The 24,152-nt window shown below is 52.9% G+C and overlaps 1 protein-coding gene and 1 pseudogene across 1 annotated transcript in view; one reads left to right on the top strand and one right to left on the bottom strand.

The window, feature by feature from the left end:
* Positions 1-1,031: 1,031 nt before the first annotated feature.
* Positions 1,032-24,152, bottom strand: part of Qrich2 (glutamine rich 2) — a 31,894-nt gene continuing 8,773 nt past the window's right edge. Inside the window, exons 5-22 of the mRNA XM_045159567.1 lie at positions 21,677-23,552; positions 21,306-21,571; positions 20,100-20,596; positions 19,265-19,983; positions 18,275-18,360; positions 17,696-17,793; positions 17,068-17,182; positions 11,185-11,436; positions 10,001-10,123; positions 9,818-9,892; positions 9,375-9,539; positions 9,097-9,218; positions 7,829-7,894; positions 7,497-7,598; positions 5,741-5,941; positions 5,306-5,441; positions 3,611-3,698; positions 1,032-1,228 (exon numbers count right to left, since the gene is read on the bottom strand). Of these exons, the coding sequence (XP_045015502.1) occupies positions 1,032-1,228; positions 3,611-3,698; positions 5,306-5,441; positions 5,741-5,941; positions 7,497-7,598; positions 7,829-7,894; positions 9,097-9,218; positions 9,375-9,539; positions 9,818-9,892; positions 10,001-10,123; positions 11,185-11,436; positions 17,068-17,182; positions 17,696-17,793; positions 18,275-18,360; positions 19,265-19,983; positions 20,100-20,596; positions 21,306-21,571; positions 21,677-23,552 (5,184 nt within the window). The remainder of the gene's footprint in view (positions 1,229-3,610; positions 3,699-5,305; positions 5,442-5,740; positions 5,942-7,496; positions 7,599-7,828; positions 7,895-9,096; positions 9,219-9,374; positions 9,540-9,817; positions 9,893-10,000; positions 10,124-11,184; positions 11,437-17,067; positions 17,183-17,695; positions 17,794-18,274; positions 18,361-19,264; positions 19,984-20,099; positions 20,597-21,305; positions 21,572-21,676; positions 23,553-24,152) is intronic.
* On the top strand, positions 15,327-15,673 carry LOC105943809 (annotated as a pseudogene).

Raw genomic sequence — 24,152 nt, 5'->3', positions numbered from 1 at the left:
TGGTCTCGAACTCACGGTAATCCTCCTACCTCTGCCTCCCGAGTGCTGGAATTAAAGGCGTGCGCCACCACGCCTGGCCCCGAGACAGGACTTTTTAATGTAGCTCAGGCTGGCCATGAACACTGGAGTCTCTCCTGCCTCAGCCTTCCTAGCATTGGGATTACAAATATGTGCTACCATATCTGGCCAGAAACTGCATTGGTGATTTGGAGCTTTCTGGGCCCCAGGGAGAGGCACATCTGTCTCTTGGGGACCCTTGGATTCTGGTGAGCCTAAGTGCAGGAGGTCTGCCCGGGTAACAGTGATGGTGGGGGCTCATCCCTTCAGCTGGAGCCCTTCCCCACTGTCCAGACCTTGAGTCCTGCCTGCGGGTATGGGGCAAGCAGGGAGGTGAGCAAGGATTGACTTTGTGCAACTGGAAGTCACTACGCCCCTCCCCCAACTGCTTTCCATCTTCCTGGCACTGGTCAAGGCAGCCTTGGTACTGAGCCCCTCTGTGGGAAGGAGGGGGGGTGGGCGGTGGAAATGGAAACCTTCCTGGTGGATGCAGGTCTGTCTGGTTGGGGGCAATGCTTCTCTGGGAATAGTGTGGGTAGCCAGGAGGGGTCCTCTACCAGCAGCTGGGAAGTGGAAGCTGCACTTTTACCTCACCACCATGTACAGCTTGCACGGAGACAGCACGGGTCCTATCCTACCCAGAGTGCCCCCAGCCAGCATCGCCGCCTCCCACCAGAAGGCAGAGCTAGCTGTACTCCAGACAACGCGGATGGGGTGTGAGCATGCTGCCTGGGTGTAGCGTCCAGCCCTCCCAGAGTACCGGCACCTTCAGAGGACAGGTCAGTCTGAGACCTAGTTCTCAAAAACTACAAACCAGATCTGCTGGCCGGGGAAAGGTCTTGGACCTGCAGATGGCTTTGGAGGTCAGGGCCAGCTTGGCCAACACCAGGCACCTGTCCATCTTCCAGAGCCAGGACACCACAGAAGCCTCCTGAAACCCAAACTCCTTCCTAACCATTTATTTACAGCTGTGGTCAGTGGGCAGCGGTGGACCGTGGCCCCCGGGTGGGCTCCTCGGGCCCCTCCCCAGGAGGCATGTTCATGTGCATGTCCAGTCCCTGGTGGCTGCCCTGCAGGTTGACTATCTCCCTGGGGAGGGACGCGTGCATCAGACTTGACTGGGTGAAACGTCCCTCGGAGGAGACAGGTCTGTTTTTCTGGCGTGAAGAAGCTGCAAGACAGAAGGGGACTCAGTTCACCAACTTGCCTTTTGTTATTATTGTTGTTTTTAAAGGTAGAGTCTCACTCTAGCCCAAGCTGACCTGGAATTCACTATGTAGTCTCAGGGTAGCTTTGAACTCACGGCGATCCTCCTATCTCTGCCTCCCAAGTGCTGGGACTAAAGGCATGTGCCAAGATGCCTGGCTCTTTTTTTTTTTAGCCCAGGCTGACCTGGAGTTCACTGTGTAGTCTCAGGCTGCCCTCATCCTCCTGTTCCTCCTCTTACCTTTGTCTCCCAAGGGCTGGGATTAAAGGAATGTAGGGGTGGAAGGATATTGCTTAGCATACAGGGTTCTGAGTCTTATCTGGGGTAAGGGGCAGCAGGGCTGGTATGAGGGTCTCAGGATCCTTGAGTCTCCTACAAGGACTTGCAAAGTGCTGTGAATACGGAACTTTCAGGGAACTACAAGCTTCACCTCTGTTAGATTCTCCTGGGGGTCCTGACTCTAAGAAGCACTGATCCAGCAACCCTTTGGTAACAGATGAGGGGGTGTGTCTACAGAGAGGAGTCCCTAGCTCAGTCATCTGGTGGTGACCCAGATTCTTGGCCTCATGTCCTAGCAAGAGCTCCAGGCCCTTGTGTGGTCAAACCGTGGGGCCCCTAGCTCCTTGACCTCCCACCTACCTCATCCTTCAGGGAGACTAGGAATGCTAAGTGTTTTCCAGGGTTAGCCAGGGTCAGAGTCTTGGGTTGCATAGGGGGTGTTGGTCATGTCCAGGGCCCATGAGCCCTGTTCTGGGGGAGTCTTTGTGAGCAGAGGACTTAGGCCAGAAGCCAGAGACCTGAGTGCCCCTCATTCTCACATCCTCTTCTGTGAAGTGGGACAGCAGCAGCGTCCTCCTTACAAACCTGGTGCGCATCAAGCACTCAGGAAGGGATTTTCTCACTTCTCCCTCCCATCCTATTCTTGGGCTCCCAGGCCCTTGCTCTCTCTATGGAAGTGGAGACCTAAGCCAGCGTGGGCTGTAAAGGGGGCGGTCACTGTCGGGACAAGCAGATGAGGTCTGATAGCAGTGTTCAGGCCACCTGAAAGGACTCTCCCCCTCCAGAGGGAAGCTACCTGAGTTGTTGGCCAACGTGTGCGCACTCTGAGGCCGGGAGGGCGGCTGGCTGCTGATGGAATGTTGCCTGTGAGTCCGCGGTTGCTGGGTCTTGGGCTTAGGCTTCATCGTGCCCGGGGCTGAGGAAGGGAGAGCTCCGTAGGCATGCATGCATGGGAACGAGGAAAGGGCACAGGGTTACCAGGCACAGCCATCCTGAGGTGGGGTGGGCCCTTTGCAAAGTGAAGTTGTGGATATGCCCCTTAAGAGCACCTCATTCATTCACAATGTCCACCCATCCATCTGCCCATCTATGGGATCCACCCACATGCTCACTCAGATTCTCTGAGAACCTGTACGTATCAGTTCTGTAGCTGCCAGGTAAACCTCGCCCAAAGGGAGGCGGCAAGGGAGGTGCAAGTACAGTCGCAAGGCATGATGGGAAGTGGTCAGCCATACACTTCAGGCCTGGGAGATGGCCCAGTGGCGGGCTGGGGAAACGGCACTTTACTGAGCCTTGAAAGGGGAGTTAGGGCGTGGGTGGACTGGTCTAGAGACAGAGGCCGAGGTGGGAAAGCTCAGCCGTGGTGGCCTGGGGATGAAGGCTGACAAGAAAAGACGGGGCTGGGGCTGGAGAGATGGCTTACCACTTAAGGCGTTTGCCTGCAAAGCCAAAGGATCCCTGTTTAATTCTCCAGGATCCACATAAGCCAGATGCACAAGGGGGCGCATGCATCTGGAGTTTGTTTGCAGTGACTGGAGGCCCTGGTGTGCCCTTTCTCTCTGCCTCTTTCTCTCTCAATCAATAAATATTGGGCTGGAGAGATGGCTTAGTGGTTAAGCACTTGCCTGCGAAGCCTAAGGACCCTGGTTCGAGGCTCAATTCCCCAGGACCCACGTTAGCCAGATGCACAAGGGGATGCATGTGTCTGGAGTTCATTTGCAGTGGCTGGAGGGCCTGGCGCTCCCATTCCCTCTCTCTATCTGCCTCTTTCTCTCTGTCTGTCGCTCTCAAATAAATAAATAAAATGAACAAAATAATTTAAAAAATATAACAAAAAAGAAAAGAAAAGATGGGCCCAGCCCTTACTGGGGAGTTGGCTAAAGCAGGACAGCTGCTGTCTGTTTGTTGACACCCAGCTGGCTTTGGAGAGGCCTGAACATTTGGAGACAGCAGAGTAGAAAAGGAAACTCCCAGAGTCCCGTGGCCTAACACATGCCTGTCCCAGATACAGCTGTCCCTTGGATCCAAGCAAGAGCACTGGCAGAACTGAGTTAGCTGGACACTCACCATCTTTGTTCAGGATGCCCGACAGCCTCATATCCATCCGACCCTTGTAAATATGTCCATCGAGGCCCAAGATGTCTACCTCATCATACTGTATGTAGAGAGATACACACATCTGTGGTCACTGTAGTGTTCACAGCAGCCTCCGGGAAGACCTGGCCTGCAGAGCACTGTCACCAAACAGTGCTCAGAACCCTCCCTGGGAGGTGGGCATGGGCATGAACACATGCTTGTTTGTTTCCCGACGTAGGGTCTCGCTCTAGTCCAGGCTGACCTGGAATTCACCATGTAGTCTCGCGGTGGCCTCCCTCAAACTCACAGCAATCCTACCTCTGCTGAGATTAAGGGTGTGCGCCACCACACCAGGCAGGAGTGCACGCTGTATACCCTGCTCTAGGGAGGCTGAGGCAGCAGGCTTGTGACTTCGAGGCCAACCTGAGCTATATAGTTTATACTAGGCCAGCCAGGTATATAGCAAGACGCTGTCTCAAAAAAATGAAAAAAATAAAAAATGTTGGGGGGAGGTGGCTGTAGAGATGGCCCACTGGTTAAAGGTGCTTGTTTGCAAACCCTGATGGACTGGGTTTAATTCCCCAGTATCCACGTAAAGCAAGATGCACAAAGTGGCACAGACTTCTGGAGTTCTTTTGTGGTGGCAGGAGGCCCTGGCATGCCCATACGTATTCTGTCTCAACTAAATAAATTAAATAATAATAATAATTTTTAAAAAAAAAACTAGTTTGAGCATGGTAGCACATGCCTTTAATCCCAGCACTCAGGAGGCAGAGGTAGGAGGATCGCTGTGAGTTTGAGGCCACCCTGAGACTACATAGTGAATTCCAGGTCAACCTGGCCTAAAGGGAACCCCTACATCCAAAAAAAAGGTAGGGGCTAGAAAGATTGCTTAACAGTTACGGTGCTTGCCTACAAAGCCAAAGGAGCATTCAATGTCCCAGTACCAACATAAAGCCAGGTATATATGATAGTGCATGTGCCTGAAGTTCATTTGCAATGGGTGGCTGGCTACAGGCCTTGGCAAACCCATTCTCTCTCTCTCTGCCTCATTTTCTGTCTCTCTCTCTCTCAAATATAATAAATTAAAAAAATTTTAAAGTGAGAAGAAGCTAGGGATGTAAAGTGCTTGTCTAGCAAGTGTGAGGTTCTGGGTTCAATCCCCTGGCAGGAAGGAAGGGAGGGAAGGGGAGAGTTAGGGAGGGCCTCAGAGCAGAAGACTGAATGAGGTGACTTAGCGTCTTTTTAGAATGACTTGGGGGGGGGGGCTGGAGAGATGGCTTAATGGTTAAGCTGTTTGCCTGCAAAGCCAAAGGACCTAGGTTCAATTCCCCAGGACCCATGTAAGCCAGATGCACGTGCATTTGGAGTTTGTTTGCAGTGGCTGGAAGCCCTGGTGCACTCATTCTCCTCCCCACCCCAAATAAATCAAGAAAAATAAACCGGGCATGGTGGTGCATGCCTTTAATCCCAGGACTCCGGGAGGCAGAGGTAGGAGGATCGCTGTGAATTCAAGGCCACCCTGAGACTACATAGTGAATTCCAGGTCAGCCTGGGCTAGTATAAGACCCTACCTCAAAAAACCAACCAACCAACCAAACAAACAAATAAATAAATAAGATAGAATGACTTGGGAATCTGAGGCCTGGCAGGGCTGCCCTCCCCGAGGCTCCCACAGGGCCAGACCTTCATGGCAATCTGCATCTCCTCCAGTGGGGTCAGGTGCTGCAGGCGGTTTCGGCGGTAGGGGTAGGTGAGGGTGTGGCTGCCCCCACAGCGCCGAGGCACAGTTGAGTAGGTGTAGTCGGCTGTATCTGCCCCCCTGGGATGCAGGTACAGGGAGACATTTTGAGCCACCAGGAGTGCCACCAGGACATACCTATGGTGGTCAGGGGGAAGTAGACTCCTCTCTTCAGGTGTCTCCAGGAGTCTGGGCAGGAGCAGGGGCCCGCGACAGGCAGGTGAATGAGACTTAGAACCCCACACACACACACACACGTATACAAACAGCCATACGTGCATTCTCACACATCCCCTCTATTTCTTTTCCCAGCTCGCATGTCCACGGGCGAGCAGAAGTCAAGCTCGGTCACTAGGGGCCCGTGCACCGTATCCCCCTACCGTTTATAACAGGGGTGGCTGAGACACTGGGCCTGCAACAGCTCACGGATCATCTGGCTGCTGGCCTTCACAGAACCCCCAAAGTGGATCTGCACCTTCTCTATGTCCATCAGCATCTTGGAGTGCATGGAACGCAGGCGCCCCACACTCCGTTCCATCTGCGACAGGTCATTGCGAGGGAAGTTGCCGCCCATCTTGAGGCTGTGGGGGCCGGGCAGAGGGAGGGAGGTCAGCTCAGGACCAGACAGAGAAACTGCACTCTTCCTTTGGCTCAGACCCTGGGTGTGTAGGACTCTGTGTGGGCTGAGCTAGCTGTCTGTGAAGAGCCAGAGGCCCTTGAGCCTTTAACTGAGGGCGAGGAGTCTCTGGGCAGCTCGGGCCTCAGCACAGGAGCCCTTTCCAAGGCACCTACAAAAGACCAGGCTTGCTGGGTGTCGCAATCAGCTTTTAAGTTGCTGTCAGAAAACACCCGACCAAGAGCAGCTTGTGGGAGGGCCGGGTTTATTTTGGCTTACAGACTTGAAAGCTCCATGATGGCAGGAGAAAACAGTGGCATGAGTAGAGGGCGACATCACCTCCTGATCAACATAAGGTGGATAACAGGAGTAGGAGAGTGTGCCAAACACTGGCAAGGGGAAGCTGGCTATAACACCTATAAGCCCGCCCCCAACAATGCATCACGTCCAGGAGGTGTTAATTCTCAAATTGCCACCAACTGAGGACCTAGAATTCAGAACACAGAACTACCACCGCGGAGGAAAGGTTTTCTTTGGATATAAAAGTGCAGATGTGTCAGGGACGGGCATGGTGGTGCACACCTTTAATCCCAGTACTCAGGAGGCAGAGGTAGGAGGATCACCGTGAGTTTGAGGCCACCCTGAGACTACATAGTGAATTCCAGGTGAGCCTGGGCTACAGCGAGGCTCTTCTTTAAAAAAAAAAAAAAAAAAAAAAAAGTGCAGATGTACCAAAGGAGAGGGGGACAGCTCCTCTTAGTGGTGATTTAAGACAAGACTGAAAATAAACCTTGGCCACCGTTGCCACATATCCAGAACCCCCAGGCTCTGAATAGCCGATCTCTTTACCATGAACTCCCTCCCTCCCCTCCCCTTAGGGAGCGGGAGGATAGGAGCACAAGCATGCGACTCACAAGACCACCTTCTAGCTGAGCAATACCCAATTCCCGATCACCAGACCCGGGGTTATGGATACAGCTAGAGGATGTGGGAGAAGGGAGGCAGCTGGGCATTTGCAAGCATCCTACCAGAACTCCCAGGGGGCAGTTGACAGCTCAGGATTCCCCTGCTGCTGCCCTGAGAACAGCTTGGGGGTTCGCTCAGAAATTGTTGCAGGAGGAACGCTGGGGAAATGGCTGAGCAGGTAAGGGCGCTACAAGCATGAGGACCTTAGTGGGTCTAAGACGCCTCAGTTCCATCCCCAGCACCCATGGAAAAAGCTGCGTGTGGCTATGCACTTCTGTAACCCTAGACCTGTGGGGAGCAGACAGGAGAACGACTGGGGCTGAAAAAGCGGCAGCTCCAGGTTTAGTGAGGGACCCCCATCTCAACGCGGAAGAGCCACACACAGGTCACCTTGCTGTCCTCTGGCTCTGCACACGTGCTCATGGGACGGGCACATCTTCACACGGTACACACACTTGCCCAAAATGGCCCCATCCCAGTCCTGAGCAGGGCACTCTGCGGTCCCTCAGGATGCCCTCTCTCCCCAGCCCAGCCTGGGACCCCACTTTTCGTACTTGCGGCTCTGCTGGCGGACCTGTTCTAGCTCAAACACGGTGTAAGGGCGGGAAGAGCGGTGGCCAGGCATGCCTGGGCCCATGGGGGTCACAGGGATGACTCTGGGCAGAGAGAGGGGGGAGGTCAGGTGGTGAGCAACCCCACTGCCCAGCTCCACCCTTACCCGTTCCCACATTCCACCTGTCTGGACTGTTCAGGATGGCCACCCTGACCCAGGGACCAGAGTGAGAAACAGACCCAGGACAAGAGATGAGGTACGAGAGGGGACAGAGACATCCCCCACTGTGCAGCCCCCGTCCCAGACACCAGCTGCAGCAGGTGAGGTACTCACTGTCCAGTCACAGATGTCTCCAAGGGACGATCACAAGAGAGGCAGTGGAAATGGGCCAGGAGCTGCCTATTCCGAATGAAGTGCAGAGGGTGAGAGCCGAAGGGCTTAGGTCCCTGCAGGCCAGCCAGGCTGGCAGCTCGGCCCACCAGGCTGCAGATCCCAACCCTGCTTCCTAGAAACTCACCTGGTCCCAACCATGCCCTTCCAGAACACCTCCCAGACCTACCTTCTCCACCTGAAGCTTGCTGGATACACTGGTCTCTGTGTGTGTCTTTGTGGCCCCCTGGTGGCTATGGCTAAGAACTCCTGGGCTTCAAGCCCACACTGAAACAGGGGTCCTCAAAGCTCTGCTCTGGGACTTTAGACCTCTGGGATCCAGAAGCCCAGTGTACCTTGCATTTCCCCCACCTCCTTTCTTCATCATTATTTGAAGGACCTGATCTAGAAGCATTCTTTAATTTAAAAATGCACCTGAGCCGGGCGTGGTGGTGCACGCCTTTAATCCCAGCACTTGGGAGGCACAGGTAGGAGGATCATTGTGAGTTCGAGGCCAGCCTGAGACTACATAGTGAATTCCAGGTCAGCCTGAGCTAGAGCAAGACCCTACCTCGAAAAAGCAAAAATAAATAAATAAATAAATAAATAAATAAATAATGCAGCTGAAGCCAGGCTTTAATCCCAGCACTCGGGAGGCAGAGGCAGAGCTCGAGGCCACCCTGAGACTACATAGTGAGTGAACTGCAGGTCAGCCTGGGCTAGAGCGAGACCCAACCCTCCCAAAAAATGAAGTGCCAGGCATAGTGGTGCATGCCTTTAATCCCAGCACTCAGGAAGTAAAGAAGGAAGGATTGCCATGAATTTGAGGTCAGCCTGGGACTACACAGCGAATCCCATGCTCGAATGGGTTAGAGAGTGATAGCCTACCTTGAAGAAAAAAAAAACCCCAAAATATTAAATAAATAAATAAGAAGTCTGGGTGGGGTAGCGCATGCCGAGGTAGGGCAATTGCCTTGAGTTTGAGGCCAACCTGGGTACAGGGTAATTCCAGGTCAACCCGGGCTAGAGTGAAATCCTGTCTTGAAAACAACAACAAAACGCAGTCTCTGAGCTGGGAAAATGGTTCCGCAGTAAGAGTTCAGATCCCCAGCACCCCGCAAGTAAAATGTGGCCCCTACAACTCTGGGCAGGATCAGCTGAGAGGAATGCCTGCGACAAGCGTGGCTGCCCAGCCTGCCCCCTGCCCTCCCCAGCGGAGCTGCCAGCCTCACCTGCGCATGGCAGCTGCCTCATCTGCCTGGTAGAGCGGAGAGCGCTCTTTGAGCTGCAGCCGCAGTGATTTCCACCGATCCTCCAATAGCTGCTTCACTGGGTCCAGTTCCAGGCGGTCCAGCTGGGACGTGGGCACCAGGTGAGCTTTGAAGCGGCAGGTGTGGGGGTGGGGGGTGGTCTGTGGCCTTGGGAAAGCGGTTGGTGTCCCTGTCCACAGGTCAGGGCCCTGGCAGAGGAGGGCGACCCAGTCCACCCTGCAGCTTCCCCGGCCCCTCACCTTGCTGTCCATCTCTGCTAGGAGCTTGTCCAGCATCTTCTGCCAGTCTTGCTCCTGCCCACTCATCTTGGCCACCAGTTCCTGCATCATGTGGTTCAACTGCTCCGTGGTGGCGTCAAACTGGATTCGGCTCACTTTGGATGCCAGGGCACTCTTGTCAGCTTTCTGCACAAGAGAGCACCATGAAGCTGGGGTGGGGTGGGGGGTCGTACGCACACCTTTAATCCCAGCCCTTGGGAGGCAGAGGTAGGAGGGATTGCCGTGAGTTGGAGGCCACCCTGAGACTGCATAGTGAATTCCAGGTCAGCCTGGCTAGTGCAAGACCCTACCTCGAAAAACCAAAAAATAAAAAAAAACGAGTGCCATGGAGGGGACTGCTCCTGCGGCAGGCTCCCCTCACCTCCTGGCAAGGGGCACAGTGGCTCCGGAAGGCCAGTGCTCACCACGTCAATCTCCATCACCAGGTGCTCTCTGTCGGCTTTCTCCTTCTCCAGCTTCTCTAGGCCCTGGTACAGCATCTGCCAGGAGCATGGTGGAGAGAAGAATGAGCCAGGGGCTGAGCAACAGGGGTGGTGGGGTCTATGAGCCCCACTCCCCCCCTCCCCGGTCATCCTGCAGCCCCTCACTTCAATGTCCTTCTGCTTCTGCCGGTGGTCCTCGATGAGGTTGCTGGTGGTGATGTTGAGCTTCTCACAGTCACCCTGCACTTGCAAGATGGCACTCTGGACGTGGCCCAGCAGCTCCTCATCCTGCAGCAGGGGTGACGGGGAGGCTGTCAGACAAACAGTACCCCCCCCACACACACACCTACCTAGAAGTTGCCCTTAGAGTTTAGATTATCACCCAATCGCCTGGCATGGTGGTACACACTGGTAATTCCAACACTCACGAGGCCGAGGCAGGAGTGTTACGAGTTCAAGTACAGTCTGGGCTACATAGCAAGACCCTGTCTAATAAAAGGGGGAAAAAAAGGGCTGGAGAGATTGCATAGTGGTTAAGGCGCTTGCCTGTGAAGCCTAAGGACCCATGTTCTACTCTCCAGATCTCACATAAACCAGACGCACAAAGGTGAGACAAGCGCAAGGTCACATGCCCACTAGGTGCGCCAATTCTCTCTCTTAAAAAAAAAAAAGAAAATATAAGCACCACCAACACATAAGTTCACTTTTGATCCATTGTGGCTTTCCTCAGTAGCATTCACTGATGGTTAAGTTCCCCCAACTGGAGGTGGTGACCAATCCCCCATATCCTCATGAACTGGCCTCAAGGGACTTGGGTGACCAAAGAGGCGACTGGGGCTCAGGAATGATGTGCTGTCCCATGGTCCCTGAGAAGTGAGCTGTGGGCTGCAGTTTGAACCAAATCTGAATTTCTGAGTCCTGGGAAAGAAGACTCAAGGACTTATGGCTGTCCCCTCCCAGAGCACCTGCCCCTGGGACTGGGGAGGAGGTATGGAGTCTGGGAGGATGAGGAAGACTAGCCAATGAGGGGAGTTGATACCTCCTGCAGGTTATCCTAAGTCCCCATCACGGGTCACACGAGTGATACTGCTCCGCCCTCAGTCAGCCAGTGCTATCCTGCCCACTGAGGGATCTATTCCCACAGTCTCTTGTCCGTCCCCAAAGTCCTCACTGTGGCCCAGCGGAAGGTCCAGGAGCTTTTGTGGGATCTACCCAAAAGGCTCCACCACAGAAAACTGATTCTCCAACCCAAACATCCCTCCCTGGGGAGCACTGTAGGTCTCTGGGGAAATAGCCCTCCCCCTGGGGACCACATCCAGCTTTCCCATGGGAGGCCAGCAGAGACCCACCTGGCTCTGGAGCTTGGCCTTCTTGGAGGGCCGGGAGGCGGCCAGGTTGCTGACCATGTCCTGTAGCTGCTCATAGCGCTGCACCAGCATGCTGACCTGATGGCTCACATCCAGACTGCAGGCTGGGCAGGTGGCGTCAGGGTCAATCTGGCCGGGTGGCAGGTTGGCTATGGGCTTGTGGGTCATGCTCATGGACAGCAGTGTGGAGGAAGAAGTCAGCATGTTCTCAATGATTGTCCTGAGCTTGTCTAACTGGGTATGTGGGAGAGACCGGGGAGGGCAGGGAGACGGGTTACAGCCAAGAGCAGCTACCAGCATGGTATTTTCTACTTCTCGCCCGCCATGAGGTGGGCAGTCACTGCCTCTTCAGTGCCTCAGAGGGTGGTGCACAGAGTGGGTACTCAACCCCTGTCCATCAACTAGCTGAATACTTCTGCTGATGGACAGTACTAATGTCAAAGAAAGTGCCAGTGAGCCGGGCGTGGTGGCGCATGCCTTTAATCCCAGCACTCCGGAGGCAGAGGAGGGAGGATTGCCATGAGTTCCAGGCCACTCTGAGACTCCAGAGTGAATTCCAGGCCAGCCTGGGCTAGAGTGAGACCATACCTCAAAAATCAAAATGAGAGTTTTCTCCAGCCATCCCTTGAGTCTAGGCTGAGGATACGACTGTAGCTAAGTCCTAAAGGGGTTCTGCTAGCCAACCCTCGTGACAAGCAGGCTTTGCTCACAGCACTGGGGTGTGAACAAGCGGGCTTGCACATGCTAGGAGCATGACGGGTGATGACGCCAGTCATGGGGCTGCCTGGCCTTCTGTTCTTTTTTTGTTTGTCTATTGTGGTTTGTTTTTCTTTTTTCAAGGTGGGGGTCTCACTCTAGCCCAGACTGACCTGGAACTCACTCTGTAGTCCCAGGCTGGCATTGAGCTCACAGTGATCCTCCTACCTCCGCCTCCTGAGTGCTGGGATTAAAGACGTGTGACATCACTCCAAGCTCTGTTCTTTTTCTTTTTCTTTTTTTTAATTTTTACTTATTTATTTATTTATTTATTTTGAGGTAGGGTCTCACTCTAGCCCAGGCTGACCTGGAATTCACTATGTAGTCTCATCGTGGCTGTGAACTCTTGGCGATCCTCCTACCTCTGCCTCCCAAGAGCTTGGATTAAAGGTGTGTACCACTATACCCGGCTTGTTCTTTTTATTTACTTATTTACTTTTATTTATCGATTGATTTGAGAGTGATGGACAGACAGAGAGAAAGAAGCAGATATAGCTGGGCATGGTGGCGCATGCCTTTAATCCCAGCACTCGGGAGGCAGAGGTAGGAGGATTGCCATGAGTTCAAGGCCACCCTGAGATGACAAAGTTAATTCCAGGTCAGCCTGGACCAGAGTGAGACCCTACCTCGAAAAACCAAAAACACAAACAAACAAACAAACAAAAAGAAGCAGATATATAGAGAGAATGGAAACGCCAGAGCCTCCAACCACTGCAAACGAACTCCAGGTGCATACGCCCCCTTGTGCATCTGATTTATGTGGGTACTGGGGAATCGAGCCTTGAACTGGGGTCCTTATGCTTCACAGGCAAGTGCTTAATCGCTAAGTCATCTCTCCAGCCCTTCTTTTCATTTTTAAATTATTTTTTAAAATTTTTTGTCTATTTTTTATTTACTTATTTGAGATCGACAGACACAGAAAGACAGATAGAGGGAAAGAGAGAGAGAGAATGGGCGCATCAGGGCTTCCAGCCACTGCAAACGAACTCCAGATGCGTGCTCCCCTTGTGCATCTGGCTAACGTGGGACCTGGGGAACTGAGCCTCGAACCTGGGTCCTTAGGCTTCACAGGCAAGCACTTAACCACTAAGCCATCTCTCCAGCCCTTAAATTATTTTTTTTTTATTTTCAAGCAGAAAGAGAGAGAGAGAGAAAATGGGCATACCAGAGCCTCTAGTCACTACAAATGAACTCCAGACACATGCACCACTTTGTACATCTGGCTTTACATGGGTACTGGGGAATCAAACACAGGTCTTTAGGATTTGCAGGCAAGTGCCTTAATTGCTAAGCCATCTCTCCAGCCTGCTGCATTCTTCATTTATTTTATTTTATTCTTTTTTTAGAGAGAGACACAGAGAGAGAGAATTGGCATGCTAGGGCCTCAGCCACTGCAGTCGAGCTCCAGACGCTTGCACCACCTACTGGGCATGTGCAACCTTGAGCTTGCCTCTGGAGAGTAGAACATGGGTCCTTAGGCTTTGTAGGCAAGCGCCTTAACCACTAAGTCATCTCTCCAGCCCCTTTTAAGAAAATGTATTTTTACTTATGTACCAGGAGGGAAAGACAGTGAATACGGACACACCAGGACCTCTTGCCACTGCACATAAACTCCATGGGTACTGGGGAATTGAACCTGGGCCACTTGGTTTTACAAGCAAGCACTACTGAGCCATCTCCCCAGCCTGGCCTTTTCTCCTTCACCTCCCAAGGTCCCAGCTTGTTACCACTGATGATTGGTCCTAGCTTGGTGGCAGATTCAAGAGCTACCAACCTGGACCTGCCAAGGACTGGTTGCCTGGCTCTAGACAAAAGGCTTAGACATGCCGCACCACCCTCTTCACAGTGGGCAGTGAAGCCAAAATGATCGCAGGGCTTGGGGCAGCTACGGGACTATGTATGAGAGACAGACAGTGCAGTGGTCATCCTTTCTGTGCTGGGACAAAACACCTGATCAAAAGTTAAGGGAGGGGACCAGGCATGGTGGCACATGCCTTTCATCCCAGCACTCAGGAAGCAGAGGTAGGAGGATCACTGAGAGTTGGAGGCCACCCTGAGATTACATGGTAAATTCCAGGTCAGCCTGAGCTAGCATGAGACCCTACCTCATAAAACCAAAAAAAAAAAAAAAAAGTTACCAGAGGCCTGGAGATGTGGCTGAAGAAAGGGCTTACATGCACAAAGGCCGGCATAGGTACCCAGGAGAGGGAGGAAGAAGAGGAAGAAAAGGAAGAGGAGGAAGGAAGAGGTTCCTTAGACTGCCCCAGGCTGGAAGCTCCCTCTCTCCACGTCCCCCAAGAAACCCTTACCCCAGGTGTCTCTGTTTTGCCTGGACCCATAGACTCTGTAGTTTGCCATCAAAGGAACCTACTCTGAGGCCAGTGCTGTGGAAAGCTGGTGGGTCAGAAAGGGGTGGAATATTCCCTCTCCAAGAGAAAAAGTTCTTAGTAAAATCGGGCAACAGGACTGGAGAGATAGCTGAGTGGTTAACGGTGCTTGCTAGCAAAGCCTGACTGCCTGGATTCGATTCCCCAGCACTCATGTAAATCCAGATGCACATAGTGACACATGGAGTTTGTTTGCAGTGGCAAGATGCCTTGGTGGGCTCATTGTCATTCTCTCTCCCTCCTTGCAAATAAATAAATAAAATATTAAAAAAGAAAGCTGGGCATGGTGGCACATGCCTTTAATCCCAATATTCTGGAGGCAGAGGTAGGAGGATCACCATGAGTTTGAGGCCACCCTGAGGCTACATAGTGAATTCCAGATCACCCTGTCACCTTGGGCTACAGCAAGACCCTACCTCAAAAAAATAAATAAAACAGGGGACGGAGAGATGGCTTAGTGGTTAAGGTGCTTGTCTGCAAAGCCCAAGGACCAATTTCCCAGGTTTGATTTCCCAGTACCCACATAAGCCAGATGCACAAGGTAGCACATGCATCTGGAGTTTGTTTGCAGTGGCTAAAGAACCTGGCACAACCATTCTCTCTCTATCTGCCTCTTTCTCTCTTTCAAAACAAATAAATAAATAAATAATATTTAAAAAATTAAAGAATAAAAATAAATTTAAAAGAAAGGGGGCTGGAGAGATGCCTTAGCAGTTAAGGCACTAGGCTGTGAAGCCTGAGGACCCAGGTTTGATTTCCCAATACTCACATAAAGCCAGACACACTATGTGGCACATGCAGCTGGAATTTGTTTGCAGTGGCTAGAGGCCATGGTACACCCATTCTCTCTTTCCCTCTCTCATAAATAAATAAATAAATAACGTTAAAAAAGAAAGAAAGAAAGAAAGAAAGAAAGAAAGAAAGAAAGCCATCGTGGCGGCTGCTCTTGGTTGGGGCTCATCCCACACCTAAGGCAGGAAGATGGTGGCTGCAAAGAAGACGAAAAAGTCCTTGGAGTCCATCAACTCGAGGCTCCGGCTCGCTATGAAGAGTGGGAAGTACACGCTGGGCCCAAACAGACGCTGAAGATGATCAGACAGGGCAAAGCGAAACTGGTCATCCTCGCCAACAAATGCCCGGCGCTGAAGAAATCTGAGCTAGAACACTGTGCCATGTGGGCCAAAACTGGCGTCCATCACTCCAGTGGCAATAATATTGAATTGGGCATAGTACGTGGTGAATACTGAAGAGTACACACACTGCCTATCATCGATCCAGGTGATTCCGACATTATTACAATCATGCCCGAGCAGAATGGTGAAGTGTAAACTGTGTAAAAATTTTCTTTAATAAAACTTGCCAGAAGCTTGTTTTTAAAAAAAGAAGAAGGAGGAGAAGGAGGAGAAGGAGAAAAGAAAGGCAGGAAGGAAGAAAGGAAGAAAAAATTAGGGATCTTATTAGAATCTTGAAGAATAAAATAGCTCTCTAGGTATTTAGGACCAATAGGACATTAAAAACAAAAACAACTCGGGAGGCAGAGGTGGGAGGATCACCATGAGTTCGAGGCCACCCTGAGACCACATAGTGAAGTTCAGGTTAGCCTGAGCTAGAGTGAGACCCTACCTCAAAAAAAAAATAATAATAATAATAACAACAACAGCAACAAAAAAAAAACACCCTAAGAAGATAGGACTATGATCAGAGAAAGGCAAGAAGACCAAGGATTTGGGGACATGAGAGGCAGTGCCTTGACCATGGGTCTGGGGGCACGAGAAGCAGTGTCTCCAAGAAAGGCTCCGGGAAGCTGGAGCCCAGGAGCAGAGTGCTGGCTTACGAGGCCTGACTTTCAGCCCTGTCCTGCAAAAAGAAAGGAGGAGGCTGGGCCTGCCCGTTGGCTTGGATTTTCTCTGGAGTGCCAGGCTCATCCCTGGATCTCCTCCTGCCCTGTGCAGGACAATGAGCTTGGAGTCCTGAAATATTACATGCCACTCTTATAGCTGGGAAAGAGAAGCTTGCGTAGGAAGTGCTTTTTTTCTTTTTCTTTTCTTTTCTTTTCTTTTCTTTCTTTCTTTTTTTTTTTTTTTTTTTTTTTTTTTGAGGTAGGTTCTCACTCTAGCCCAGGCTGACCTGGAATTCACTCTGTAGTCCCAGACTGGCCTCGAACTCACAGAGATCTTCCTACGTCTGCCTCCCAGGTGCTGGGATGATAGGCGTGCGCCACCATGCCCGGCCTAGGAAGGGCTCTCAACCACTGAGCCATCTCTGCAGTCCACATGCATTCATTTTTATGAAATAAACATCCACAGGTGGAAAGTGTGAGTGGTTGAGGGCAGGACTGGAGTGTGGGGCGTGGAGGATATTGCTTTATGTGGTGATGAAATATCTTGGAATTGGATCATGATGATGGTTGCTTGCCCGTGTGAATGTACTAAAATATGCCTGTTTGCTTTCAAAACACGAGCTTTATGACACGTGAAATAGTTAAGAAAATACAGCAGGGAAAAGCAGTAGTGAGGAGGAAGAGGTGTCCTGACTGCATCTCCTCAGCCTCGTACCGGTGCCTAGGATGGAGCTGAATTCTAGCCAGTCACGCCTCACCACACACCCCAGAGGGCCCCAGGGGGTTCAGCCTGAGTGCAGAGAGGACTGGACTGCAGCCAACCCTGGGAGAGGCCGGGGGGGGGGGGGGGGGCTTTGGAGCTGGAGAGCGTGGACTGCTCACCTGATCCTGTAAGAAAGAGGATGCTTCGGAGACTGAGTTCTCCATGTTGGTCTTGCCTCGCTCTTGGCTATCCCTCAGCTCTGACAGCTCCTTCTCGATGTCAGTCACGTTGACTCTGTGATGCACAAGACCCCGCACAGGTTCCACCACGAGCCCGCCAAGCGGAGCCCAGCGGTGCAGAGGCCTGGCTGTGGGGAATGCAGCGGCAGGACAAGGGGTGAAGGTTCGGAACCCCAGTGGGCTTTGTCTAGAGCGTCACAGGGAGGCCACGGGGGGGGGGTGCTGAGCTGAGTTGCTGGGTGGTGGGACACTGCCCTAACAAGGAGGAACTGTGGGGGGGCGGGTGCTGAAGCAAGGAGTCTCCTCGGCTTCCCACTGTAGACAGTGACAGCATTTCTGTCAGCATTCCTTCTGAGCTGTTTAGAGACATGGGGAACTTCACCCAGTTTCTTGAACCACACTGAGCCGTCTGGCACAGCAGGTGTGCCATCCAAGTCAGTTCAGGGCATGAGGATGGGAGAGGGAAGCATGGGCTGTCACTACTGCACGGGCTGATGAGGTGACACCGGTCAGATAAGGACTGCCAGTCGGGTGGGCAGCTGTGGGGTGGGGGTGGGTAGAATGTCACCTGAGCATGCCCAGCTGCAGGTTCATCTGGTTAGCCTTCAGCTGCTTTCCTTCCACCTGCCCACCATCGCCGTCCAGGATTAGTTGTAACTTGTCCAGCTACAAGCACAAGGGAAGCAGAGAGCTAGACAGTCCCGAGCCCACACCTTCTAAAGGTGGCCCTGCCGTCTGGGCAAGTGCCTCCCTGACTTCCTAATCCTTATTCAGCTCTATCTCATGGGAATTTAGGTCCCTCTGTCCATCTCATGGCTGAGGCAGCTAGGATGGGCACCTAACGGCCCCTTTTCAGTGACCTCTAGCTATGGCAAGTCCCAAACTGGGCACCAAGGCTGCCAAGAGTTATGGCAGAAGTAAAGGCCTTCTTAATTGCCCCAGCTGTATCTTAACAGCTCTGACCATCCATTTTCAGAAATAGAAAGTGAACACAACTCCGGAGCTATGAATCCCGTGTGATGGGATGGGAAGGACCCAGCAAGATCCAGTGTATGGGAAAAGGCTATGTAATCAAGCATAGTGCGCGCACTAAGAGTTCAGATTCAGCCTCAGAAACCAAGGTAGGAAGCTGCCCTCTTTTACGTACTTTCGCTTTTTCCTGACGAACTTCTTTGGCCAAGGTCTTTAAGGTTTTCATCATATCCTTCAGGTCCTGGGGTATGCTCTTTTTAACTATGGGATATGGAGGCCTCACCATCAGAGAGGTTAGATTCCCAGGGCATTCCCGACCTCCATTTCCAATGAAACAACCCCAGAGGACAAGCAAACATCATTTTACCCTGCTTTTCCCTGATGACTTGAGTCAGGGGCAAAGGGCAGGGAGACCCCTCCTTTGACCACAAAATCTCACCCACTGCCCCACCATTTCCATCTACTAGGATGGAAGACACCCCAGGTTCTACCATGAGCCCAGAAACCGGAGCCCAGTGGTGCAGAAGCCTGGCTGTCAAGAATGTGGCACCAGGCTGGGCGTGGTGGCACACACCTTTAATCCCAGCACTCGGGAGCAGAGGTAGGATCGCTGTGAGTTTGAGGCCACCCTGAGACTCCATAGTGAATTCCATGTGAGCCCGGGCTAGAGTGAGACCCTACCTCGAAAAAAGCCCAGAAAAAAATAAAATAAAATAAAATAAAAAGTTCATCATAGCCCCGCTGCTCTCCAGGGAGTCTGACAGAGGCCTAGGAGCCTTCTTCATCCTCCTCTGAGGTTGCCTTAATCCTACTCCTGTCTCCCACAAACTGCATGGGGTTTGGGAGAAGCCAGGAAATCTAGGCATAACGTGCTCATCTCAGAAACTCAGGTATCCAGCAGTTAGGAGCTGAGGCCCAGGGGAGAAAAAGATGCCACCAAGCTGGGCGTGGTGGCGCACGCCTTAAACCCAGCACTCGGGAGGCAGAGGTAGGAGAATTGCCAAGAGTTTGAGGCCACCCTGAGACTGCATAGTGAATTCCAGGTCAGCCTGGGCTAGAGGGAGACCCTACCTCAGAAAACACAAACACAAACAAACAAACAAAAAAGATGGCACCAACTTAAAGGAAAGCCTGTTTTGTCCCCTGAAAAGCAATTGGTACCCACTCATGGTCGCAAGCAGGAACTGGATCTTCTCCAGTTCAGTCTGGCCGGCCTGCTCCTCGTCCAGGTCCTTCAGGTTCTCCTTCAGTTCCATGTAGAGCCCAATGAGCTCGCCCACCAGGCGAAAGCTCTCCACCGCCATAGGGAAGGTAGGAGCCAGTTTCTCCAGTGACTCCCTCCGTTCGGTCTGGACCTCATGTTCAGATGAGATTTGGCGGAGATAGCTCAAGGAGTCTCGAGCCCTGGCAAAAGGGACATCTTGGCCTGTGACAGCGTGGGCAGGAAGTTCGGCTTGGATGGAGGCATGTCTTCTGTAGGGCTCCATTCCTGCCTGGCTAGGAAAGTCAAAATCTGGGCCAGGATAGTCAGGAAGAGAAAATGAAGGGCCATGCTGAGCTGCATCGGGAAGCATCTCGTCTGGTTGATCTGAGTCAGGTGGTGCCAACTGCTGCTGATCTAAGGGTGTGGTGCCCGAATCCATGCTTACTGACCTTGGACTCTGATGTTCTACGCTAGGACGCGTCATACTTTGCCTGTCTTGTAATGGTAGTGTCTGGACATATTGCTCTCGGCTAAGAGGTACAGTACTGCGCTGAGGTGGATGCAGGGAATCCTCCTGGACAGTTGAAAGGCTACGAAGCTCTATGCCTGGTGATATGAAGTCTTGCCGGCCTGTACTGGGTAGTCTGAAACTACGTGGATCTATTCCAGGTACCATAAAACTATGAGGAAAGACACTAGGTTGAAAGACCCCAGGAGCATATAACTGAGGTTGAACAAAGCCAGGCATATATGCACGAGGTTGAACTGAGCCACGGAATCCCATGCTGAGCTGCACCGAACCTCGCTGGTCAGCACCAAACTGCACCGACCCTCGCTGACCCACACCAGGCTGCAACGAACCTCGCTGGCCCGCACCAGGCTGCAACGAACCTCGCTGGCCCGCTCCAGGCTGCAACGAACCTCGCTGGCCCGCTCCAGGCTGCACCGAACCTCGCTGGCCGGCTCCAGGCTGCACCGAACCTCGCTGGCCGGCTCCAGGCTGCAACGAACCTCGCTGGCCCACACCAGGCTGCAATGGACCTTGCTGATCCGCACCAGGCTGCTCTGAGACTTGCTGAGCCTCACCAGGCTGCTCTGAGATTGGCTGGGCCTCACCAGGCTGCTCTGAGACTTGCTGAGCCTCCATGACAGGTTGCACCAAACCAAGCTGATCTGCACCAGGCTGCGTAAAGTCACGCTGAACTGCACTAGGCTGTACAAAACCATACTGATATATTGCAGCTGGCACCATGCCACGCTGGTCCATGCCAGGTGACACCAGGCCACGCTGATCTACACCACGTGGCACCCAAACATGCTGGTCCACGCCAAGTGGAACTAAGCCACGCTGGCTTACACCAAGTTGAACCAAGCCACGCTGGCCCATAGCTGGTTGCATCAGGCTACGCTGATCTACACCAAGTGGCACCAAACCACGCTGCTCCATGCCAGGTCTAATCAAGCCCTGCTGGCTCATGCCTGGTTGTATGAGACTTTGCTGAGCTACACCAGGTGGCATCAAACCACGCTGATCCACACCAGGTTGAGCCAAACCACGCTGGCCCCTACCTGGTTGCCCAAGGCCATGCTGGTCCATGCCTGGTTGTTGGGCCAAGGCACGCTGTTCCGCAGCAGGTGCCATCAAGCTGCGCCCATCCACGCCAGGTTGCATCAATCCACTTTGATCTACACCAGGTGGCGCCAAACCCTGCTGATCCACACTGGATTCAGTCAGATCATGTTGATCCATTCCAGGTTGTACTGCACCACTGTGATCTATACCAGGTTGCATCCAATCATGCTGACCTGCACCAGATTCCACCAAACCACGCTGACTTACCCCAGGTTGGACCAAACCAGACTGATCAGCACTAGATTGCACAAAGCCATATTGATCAGCTCTTGGCTGAGCCAAACCATATTGACTTACACCAGGTTGGACTAAACCAGATGGATGTGCAACAGGCTGTGCCCAACCACTAGGAAATGCCCCAGGTTGTGCCATGCCATATTGATCTGTTCCAGGCTGCACCAAGCCAGGCTGGCCTGCACCTGGTTGGACCATACCAAGCTGTTCCGCTCCAGGCTGCACCAAACTACGTCGAACTGTATCAGGATGTCCTAAGCCACGCTGGTCCACTGTGGGTTGAGCCAAAGCCTGTTGGTCCCCAGGGACATATGCAACTGGCTGTACCAATCCACGCTGGTCCATTCCAGGTTGTGCTAAACCAGGCACATAAGTACCAGGCTGCATTAAACTTTGTTGACCTGCATCAGCCTGGGCCAAACTGTGCTGTTCTGCACCAAGCTGTGCCAAACTAGGTGGGTACACACCCGGTTGGACCAAGCCAGGCTGACCTGCCCTAGGCTGACCCATGCCAGGCTGCAACAAACCAGGCTGACCTGCCCTAGGCTGCACCAAGCCAGGCTGACCCATGCCAGGCTGCACCAGACCAGGCTGACCTGCCCCAGGCTGCACCAAGCCAGGCTGCACCAAGCTAGGCTGACCCATGCCAGGCTGCAACAAACCAGGCTGACCTGCCCTAGGCTGCACCAAGCCAGGCTGACCCATGCCAGGCTGCACCAGACCAGGCTGACCTGCCCTAGGCTGCACCAAGCCAGGCTGCACCAAGCTAGGCTGACCCATGCCAGGCTGCACCAAACCAGGCTGACCCATGCCAGGTTGCACTAAGCCAGGCTGACCCATGCCAGGTTGCACCAAACCAGGCTGACCTGCCCCAGGCTGCACCAAACCAGGCTGACCCATGCCAGGCTGTACCAAGCCAGGCTGACCTGCCCCAGGCTGCACCAAGCCAGGCTGACCCATGCCAGGCTGCATCAAACCAGGCTGACCCATGCCAGGCTGCACCAAACCAGGCTGACCTGCCCCAGGCTGCACCAAACCAGGCTGACCCGCGCCAGGCTGCACCAAGCCAGGCTGACCTGCCCCAGGCTGCACCAAACCAGGCTGACCTGCCCCAGGCTGCACCAAACCAGGCTGACCTGCCCCAGGCTGCACCAAACCAGGCTGACCTGCCCCAGGCTGCACCAAACCAGGCTGACCTGCCCCAGGCTGCACCAAACCAGGCTGACCCATGCCAGGCTGCACCAAGCCAGGCTGACCTGCCCCAGGCTGTACCAAACCAGGCTGACCCATGTCAGGCTGTACCAAGCCAGGCTGATCCGTGCCAGGCTGGGTCAAGTCATGCTGTCCTGTGCCAGATTGTATAAAACCAGGTGCTCCCAGACTGGGCTGTCCCAAACCTTGTTGATCTGGACTAATTTGCATCAAGCCAGGTGACATTAAACCATATTGATCTGTAAGAGATGGGTACAACCCTTGCTGAGTCATGCCAGGAAGCACCAGTCCTTGCTGAGCCATGCCAGGGGAAACCAGTCCTTGCTGGCTTGTGTCCAATAGTGCAAATTCATCCTGAACCACACCAAGTGGCATCAACCCAGGCTGATCTATAGCCCCCGGTCCCAGCCCAGCATCACTCATGACAGGCTGTTCCACACCCCACTGGTCTATGCCAGGAGGTATCATGTCAGGTTGATATGTGCTCAGTGGAACTGTACCAAGCTGGGCAGGACTAGGTAACTCTGGTCCTTGTTGACCTCTGCCAGGTACCAATGGTGGTATCACGCTCCGCTGATCCATGGCAAGTGGCACCAATCCCTGATCATCCATCTCGGGTGGCAGCATACCTAGTTGACCCACGCTGAGGGGAACCACAGCGTGTATATAAGCACTAGGTTGTAGCAATCCTGTCTGGCTTATGCCACGCGGTCCACGCTGAGCGGCTCTTGGGTCGACTTGCCCTGGGCTGATGGGCACCCCACCCTGCTGATCTAGATGTACGAAGTATCGCTGATCTCTGGCTGGAGGTAAACCCTGCTGAGCTGGGCCATGGGGTAGAGCTTGTGCGTCTCTTCTTGAAGGAACTGAAGACACGGACCTCCTGGTCTTCGGGCGATCGGACTCTGCCTTCACCTGGGATGTCTTGAGGGGTCTTGGCCCCTGATCTTTATCAGGTAATCCAATGCTACTACTGCTCAGCACTTGGCTCTTGACGTGTTCAGAGGGAAGCCCTGCACCACTGGGTCCTGGTAAGGTCTGGCCTGGGCCAGCAGCGAAGTCCGGCACCTGATCGAATCCTGGGAATCTGGTGAAGACTCCAAATGGAACTTGATCACTTCCAGAAGATGGGGCTCTGTGCCTACTAGCTGTTTCTGATGACTCTGAGCCCTGGTTGAAGAAAAGGGGGAGAGGGAATCAACTACAAATCAGAAAAGAAAAGGGCTGGAGAGATGGCTTAGCTGTTAAGGCACTTCCCTGTGAAGCCTAAAGACCCAGGTTCAATTCCTCAGGACCCACATAAGCCAAATGCACAAGGTGGCACATGCATCTGGAATTTGTTTGCAGTGGCTGAAGGCCCTGACGTACCCACTCTCTCTCTAATACTTTTTTTTTTTTTGAGGTAGAGTCTCACTCTACCTCACACTGACCTGGAATTCACTATGGAGTCTCAGGGTGGCCTTGAACTCATGGTGATCCTCCTACCTTTGCCTCCTAAGTGCTGGGATTAAAGGCGTGCACCACCACATCTGGCTTGGGCAAATAAATATTTTTAAGAGGGCTGGAGATATGACTCAACTGTTAAAGACACTTGCTTGCAAAACCTGACAGCCAAGGTTTGATTACACAGTAAGTAAAGCCAGATGCACAAAATGGTGCATGTGTCTGGAGTTTGTTTATAGTGCTTATAGGCCCTGGTACACCTCTCTCTCTCTCTCTCTCAAATAAATAAAATATTTTAAAAAGTATCACATGACTATAAACATTCCC

This window comes from Jaculus jaculus, chromosome 9 (assembly GCF_020740685.1).
Source record: "Jaculus jaculus isolate mJacJac1 chromosome 9, mJacJac1.mat.Y.cur, whole genome shotgun sequence".
In the NCBI taxonomy this organism is placed as follows: domain Eukaryota; kingdom Metazoa; phylum Chordata; class Mammalia; order Rodentia; family Dipodidae; genus Jaculus; species Jaculus jaculus.
The sequence above is the reverse complement of the archived record's forward strand: the minus strand, read 5'-3'. Positions and strand labels throughout refer to the sequence as shown.